We start from the raw sequence: 7,478 nt of genomic DNA on the forward strand, positions 1-7,478 counted from the left end.
GTTTGTTAAAGACTGCCCAGAGATGATTGCGACACAATGCAGTCAGATTCCTTTCTTTCACAGTTAAAAGAATACATCTGTAACATTTTGGTTGGTTTGTTCTATTCTTCATGTTACTGGTTTGGAAACTTGGCTCTAAAAACCGAGAGGATTCTGATTTAATTCTCTGTACTCTGAACTTATACGGAGTTGAAAAGGCCTAATAGTACTTTAAATGAATACTTTAAAATGAATGTGAGGCCACTGTGCTCTCCCCTAACGTGTAGTACTTTGGAACAGATAAAATATGATACCGTTTGAGTGTAAAAGCCATATAAAACAGTACAGTTAGATCCCTTTGGAAAAGCTGCAATATTAAAATGCAGCTTAAATTTAAGTATTAATAACTCAGAATCTCCAAACTGACTACAGCTTACTTAGCCTGTGATTTGCTGTACTTGGTTGCATGGTTGTACTACAACCATAGGATAATCTACTACCTTATTATTTAATAGATTTGAGAGCATGACTGTTGTTGCCTAGATTACATCAAACACTTATTAAAAAACATCTATTGATGTTTGATATCTGATTGAGACTTTTAGATTTATAGTATAGAATTATATTGAGAATTTTAAAAGTCTTAAATGGTGTTAAATAAATATAAAAAAATTTCCATCGTTTATCAAAATTGATATATATTGTAAATATTTGCAAAGGGAAAGAATTAAATGCGAAAAAAGTTAAAGGAAAACATTATCTACACTTGCATTTTATTTTTATTTTTAACTAAATGCAATTGGAATATGAACCGTGGCTGCTTTTGGTGGACCAGTGCGGCCGTGAGCCATATTGCGCAATATTTTTGGTGATTCTCTTAAAATGCGCCTCGAAGTTTGTGGCTGAGCACAAACAAACAGAGAGAAGGAAGTTTGCTGCGAGCCTTTGAAAGCGCTGTAATGAACAAGCTGTTCCGCACGATCTGAAAATAATCCGCGTGTCAGTGTCAGCTTTCTTATGCAAATTAGCTGTCTTTGAAGGCGGATCTTTTGGCAGGTTAGACCGGGACGGAGGCTCCGACCAGCTCAGACGAGCACTGCCACCAAAAGCATCAACTGCCTACTTACAGAGGGAGCATAATCCTGCGTTTCTGGGACACATTTATAGAGACCGATATGTGTTCGACTTGATTTGCTGACTGCTTATTTGTCCCCGTTGCCTTGCGAGCAGCCATGACCGTCGGATAAAGAGCTGGAGGGAGATTGTTTGTTTTTGTTTTTTAAAGTTGTCACACAATGACTGAAATCTGCCACAGAGAGAGAGAGACTCTCGGAAAGTGCCATGGAGCGTAAAGGCGAGCCGGTGAGACTTTTGGAAACAAGAGGGGAACACATCGGGGCACAAAGAAATTCTCTTTTACGCACAGCAGACTGATATTCAGGAGACGGAACAAGTAGCTGCTGCACCGAAGCCGCAAACTGAAAGCATGGACCAGACGGCACACTTCCAGCGAGGAACCGTGTTCGGACCGTCGCGGGATTTATCTTTGATATTTTAAATCTGCAGTTTTTAAAGTGAGGAAGCGATGGTCCTGCTACGGAGAGCTGAGTAAGTTTCTCCACATTGATCCAATAACCGCCATCGCCAGCCTGGATTCATCGCTCACTTTTTTAATGAAAGAAACTTGTGTGTCTGAGGTTTTGGTGAACATTTAGCTGTTTTTTTGCCTCTATTAAAACAACACAATGTGTTCAGCTGTTAAAGTGAGCCTTATCTATGCGCTGGTGCTGCTGCTGTTGAGCAGTAGGGGCTCAGCCATAAGCTCAATAGATCCTGACTGGTCAGGAGAGGGGAGATGTCAGCACATCACCATCCCTCAGTGTAAAGACATTGGCTACAACATGACTCGCATGCCAAATCTGATGGGCCATGATGACCAAAAAGAGGCAGCGATAAAGCTGCAGGAGTTTGCCACCCTCATACAGTTTGGATGTCACAGCCACCTCAGATTTTTCCTCTGCTCACTGTATGCTCCCATGTGCACGGAGCAGGTGTCAAACCCCATTCCAGCGTGTAGAGTTATGTGTGAGCAGGTCAAGCTGAAATGTTCTCCCATCCTGGAACATTTTAACTTCCCCTGGCCGGAGTCTCTGGACTGCTCACGTCTGCCTACCAAAAATGACCCAAACAACCTCTGCATGGAGGCGCCCAACAATGGCTCGGACGAACCTCCCAAAGTCTCCCACACCCAGCCTCCGGATTTCAGGCTGCAGCGGCCTCTGAGTGGGCTGGACCTTCACCCTAAAGACAGTGGCAGCAAGCAGATGTGCAGCAACCCAGGCAAGTTCCACTTTGTGGAGAAGAGTGAGTCCTGTGCCCCCAAATGCTACCCAAAAGTGGATGTGTACTGGAGTCAGGGAGACAAGCAGTTCTCTCTGGTGTGGATGGCCATCTGGTCCATCCTGTGCTTTGTCTCCAGCGCCTTCACAGTGCTCACTTTCCTCATTGACCCACAGCGTTTCAAATACCCCGAGAGACCAATCATCTTCCTCTCCATGTCCTACTGTGTTTACTCTGTGGGCTACCTCATTCGGCTCTTTGTGGGAGCTGACAGAATAGCCTGCGACAGAGACAACGGGGTCCAATATATTATCCAGGAGGGTCTGGAGAGCACAGGCTGCACTATTGTGTTCCTCATTCTGTATTATTTTGGCATGGCCAGCTCCCTCTGGTGGGTTATCCTGACCCTCACGTGGTTCTTGGCTGCTGGGAAGAAATGGGGTCACGAGGCCATCGAAGCAAACAGCAGCTACTTCCATCTGGCAGCGTGGGCCATCCCTGCCATAAAGACAATCATGATACTGGTGATGAGGAAGGTGGCCGGAGACGAGCTGACGGGCGTCTGCTACGTGGGCAGCATGGATGTCAAAGCTCTCACAGGTTTTGTGCTCATTCCTCTCTCCTGCTATCTCATTATCGGCACTTCATTTCTGCTGTCCGGCTTTGTTGCACTCTTCCACATCCGCAAGATTATGAAAACCGAGGGAGAGAACACAGACAAGCTTGAGAAGCTGATGGTTCGCATCGGAGTCTTCTCTGTCCTCTACACTGTCCCAGCCACCTGCGTCATCGCCTGCTATTTCTACGAGAGGCTCAACATGGACTACTGGCGCATTCTCGCAGGGGAGCAGAAATGCAGCAGCAGCGGGCTAGAGTCCGACGACTGCATCATGAAGGCTTCTATCCCCGCTGTCGAAATCTTCATGGTGAAGATCTTCATGCTGCTGGTGGTGGGCATCACCAGCGGCATGTGGATCTGGACCTCAAAGACACTGCAGTCATGGCAGAACGTGTTCAGCAGGAAGATAAAGAAGAGAACGAGGCGGAAGGCTGCCAGTGTGTTCACCAGCAGCAGGCCTTACATTAAACCTCACCCATCTCTCAAAGGGCCCAACACTAAATACGAGCCCACACGCCCCCCTCCAACATGTGTATGAGCTGACTCTCTTTGTGCAAACCCCCAAAATACTTTTAAAGCCCTAAACAAGACTTCTAATGATCAGTGCCATCAAATGAATCAAGCTTCATGTTTTATTTATGCAATATGCATCGAAGGTAATACAACATGGGGGTTTTGTTCAGTCTTGAGCCATGTCACACAACAAGAGCTGCCTTTGTTTGAGAAAAATCTGCTACTCCTGGATTCACTTATCCTAGAGGAAAAAAAAAGTTATTGTTCCAGAGACAAAAAGAGTGGAATAAACCATTTGGATGTGCAGTGGGGTTACTTGAATAATGTGCAATAGATGTTTTTCATTACAGCCAAAACAACACTTGTACTGTTGTTGACCGATTACAGACAATGCATGATGAACCCCATAGACATTAATGGCAAATAGTCAGAGAGATGACCGGTGTGTTTGGAGGCTTTTTCTGTTAATGGAAATCAATGCAGTGCCATATATGTTTAAACTGGACTGAGAGCAGTTGCTGAAAGGCGCTCGAGACCTTCAGAACTGCCCCATTGTGAGGCAAATCCATGCCATAAATTAATCAAGCACTCAGTACTGAGAAAAGTTATTTGTAAATGCTGTTTTTTTTTTCTTTGCTGTTTTATAGCACAAGGGAACATTTGTATATATTTCTGAAAAGTTGAGATTTTATAGAAAAGTAATAAAACGTTCTAGTTTTAAATGTTTGTAAAGCTGGAATTTTGTGTGGCTGCTGTGCTGTTGTTCTCCCTGTTGGCGTGAGACACGTTAAGCTTGTGAGATTTTTTTGTTGTTCTTTTTTACCCCCACTATCATATACAGGGAGTAATTTTAATGCGTACTAAACATTTAAACCATTAACCTTAATTTATATATGTGCTTAAGAGCTAGGTTTTGACTATTCTATCTGGAATTTTTATAAGAATATAAAATTAAGCAAAAAATATATCTGTAGTTCTTTATTAGCAGGTTAGTAGCTTATGGGAGATCCACATTAACTCATAAATCGTGCGCATGCATTTGATCGTGCTTATGGAAAATATATATTAACACGTCTGAAAAAAGGTAAATTAATAAGGGCGGGAACAGGAGAAGTGATGCACAAGTCGAGTGGAAATGAGTCGCTGTGTCCCGATTCTTGTTTTTAAACGTTCTTGAGGAAACAGTTGAAATGTGTGGCTAAAGATGACTAACAGCAGAAAAAAAAAACACAGTCAGTGTCATAAAAACATTACAGTTAGGCAGCACTGTCACTAATGGGCATATTTATTCAGTGTTTTCAATATTTTGTCCCACAGATATCATTAATATTGTGTCCTCAGAACTTGATGTGGTGGCTTTAGATGTTGTCATTAGGATTGGGATTGTGTTTACATTTGTAACTGTTAGTGGCTTTCTTTAAAGATGAAAAGCGAAAGCGGGTGCAGTCAAGCGGTTTAACCTCCATGTTTATTGGACCAAATATCAGTGGTTTGAATCAGCGCTTTGATTGCAGTGTTAATGATTTTCTGCACTCCTCGCTGTCTTTATGCTGCATGCTTATGTAAGCCCGGTTCTTCAGCCACAGCTGAAGTGAATATAGAACTTTATTTTAGTCTTCCTTCTTCATCTCTCTCTTTCTCTCTTTTCTTCTCCGTCTCACTTTCTCGCTGCGTGCATGTGTCGGTGCGCATCAATGAAAGGGTTATACAATAATCCAGCTCTCATTCAGGACAGGATTAGACTGTTTGAAGGGTTTGACTTTGAAAAGAGCACCGCTGCAAACCAAAATACAGAATATCTGTCATCTCTTCTCTTCTTATCAGCAGGGCACGGTGACGTTTCTAAAGACACATCTGGTCAGGATTTGAAGTAGTTACATATTGACTGAGGCGATTTATTTTTTCTTTAAAGCGTGAGCAAACTGAATACATTGTCGTATACTGAGATGTTTAGTGTCCTTCCATTGTCAAAATATTAAGGTGCATGCACAAGTCTAGTCTTGAACCTCAGATTCATGTTTTCCCATTGCTGTGGTAGCAATGGGAAAACATGAATCTGAGAGATGATGGCAACAAATAAGGGTAAAGCTATAGTTTTGAGTATAAAACCATTTCCACTTTTTTCAGTCTCACTTTCAACCCTTTTTTTTTTTTTTTAGATATTTGTTTTTTTGTGACTGTACCATAGAAGTAAAAAATAGTTTAAATCCTATGTTAGAGGGCCCTCTCTGGTCTAATAAAGTTTTAGAAGTGTATTAATGCTTTATCCCTCAGGGCATTCAAGTTCCAGCGTCAACCCAACCCGTTTTAACAGTCAAAAGCACATGACTCACAAAGTCTATGTGGCTGAATCAAAGTCAGCCGGTGTCTATTGATACTCTGAGTTGCGAAAAAGGTGTGAGTTCTTCTGAGAGCTTCAACAGAGGCCACCTGGATAACAGCCCTGGAGGTGTCTGGGAAGGCTGTAAATAAAAATGACAGTTACCACCCCCCTCCGGGGCTTCTTCAGCCAAGCAGGCTTCACTTCTCTTCTTTTGCTCTCTTCAAAGGGGAAAAAAAAATCCTGCTCAGAGCAAGGGCATAGTAATGCTGGCAAGAAATTTCTTGAAATCACACTGAACTGTATTAATGTTTTTAAAAGTCTCATTCCATCACATCACAGGCAGCCTCTTGCCAAAGTGAAACAACTGATGTCTCATGGTGTTCTCTAGTGAATGCTTGTTTCTTGCAAGGATGCGTTTTATTTGACCAAGCGGGGAATCCCGCCACAGCCACATGACTAAAGCTGATGAATCTCAGATGCACGTATCTTAAAATTCCACCAGGATGAATCCCGTCACCCACATACTCCATCCGTTTCCTGTTCCGTACTCTTTCTGCCGTGCTGTGCTGGCGATAGCAGCAGGCATGCGTTTATGATGTGTTGACAAAAAAAAGGGAGGGGGGAAAGGGGGGCTTTTGCTTGTGATCAGTGTTGTTGAAATTGCATCAAACCTTTGATAATTATTTGATTTAATTTAATTTGACTGGTTTGCCAGCAAGCCAGGATTTTCAGCTTTTCACACTCTGTAATTGAGCTGATGTTAGGTGTCTTTGCAGAAAAGAGTGGTATTACGAACATAAAGTCAAAATGACAGGACAATTAAGCGTCCTCTGCGTGTCAACGGCAGATTCAGCTTCAGAGGGAAAGTGTCAAGTAAACATCGCCAGTCAAAACCTGAAGCCTATGCTTTTGTTTCAATAAGTGGCGACGCCTTCTACTCTGTGCTGTAGCTGTATGAAAGGCCACAGAGGAACTTATGCACTATTATCCGCTGTTTTTTCAAGCACTCATAAAGTACTCTGACACAGTGGCATAAATCAAGTTGCTGGGATGACTGGCGGCTCAGGCAACTTCTCTTTGATCAAGGCTTTATGGAGACGCCCCATGTCTTCATCCTCAGCTGCTCCGGCAGCACCTGTTTACTAGTTCAGGCCTGTCTATTTGGAAAGCAATGTTTAGCCTCTCAGTGTCCTAGACGCATACATGACGCGCACGCATGCAGCATACACACAAAGGAATTCGGCTGCTTCTCAGAGGAGAATGGGCTTCCGCCATCACGTCTGCTCCCAGTGCCCCAAACCCACTCAAGGCTCTTGTTTCTCTTATTAGAAAGCTACTTTAGATGTAAATCTGTCTCTTTTTGGAGGGTTCTGACTCCTTTGGCTATACCAGAATCTTTTTGAAAAAAGTTGACAAATGAAACAGCCTTGTTTCTTCTTGAAGAAGAAACTCAGAGGGTTACTGGATTAAACAAAACAAAAGGAAAATGCACAGAGAAAGACAGACAGAGAGAGCTGCAAGTTTCAAAGACCAAAGCATTATCATAGCATGCAATGAAAGCTCTCTATCATCCCTCAAGTTCTTGTGGTACAAAAATCCAGAGTTCTAAGGGCTTTGGTTTGGAGGAAGAGTGGGTGAGCTTCATGTTCTGAGTTGATCTATACAGCAAAGAAACTAGGGCAATGTAGAGTACAGCATATAAGG

General features: G+C 42.9%; 1 protein-coding gene across 1 annotated transcript; it reads left to right on the forward strand.

Moving 5' to 3' along the window:
- The first annotated feature begins 925 nt into the window (after positions 1-925).
- Positions 926-4,177, forward strand: fzd10 (frizzled class receptor 10). Its single transcript, XM_082555924.1, has one exon. It carries the CDS (start codon positions 1,725-1,727, stop codon positions 3,474-3,476), a length of 1,752 nt encoding a protein of 583 aa, XP_082412050.1. The 5' UTR covers positions 926-1,724; the 3' UTR covers positions 3,477-4,177.
- Positions 4,178-7,478: the final 3,301 nt, after the last annotated feature.

The sequence above is a fragment of the Aulonocara stuartgranti genome (assembly GCF_965226115.1).
Source record: "Aulonocara stuartgranti genome assembly, chromosome: 12".
Lineage (NCBI taxonomy): Eukaryota > Metazoa > Chordata > Actinopteri > Cichliformes > Cichlidae > Aulonocara > Aulonocara stuartgranti.

Bases quoted from the DNA above. Each gene is read 5' to 3' on its own strand.
- fzd10 (XM_082555924.1), top strand. From the start codon at position 1,725: ATGTGTTCAGCTGTTAAAGTGAGCCTTATCTATGCGCTGGTGCTGCTG.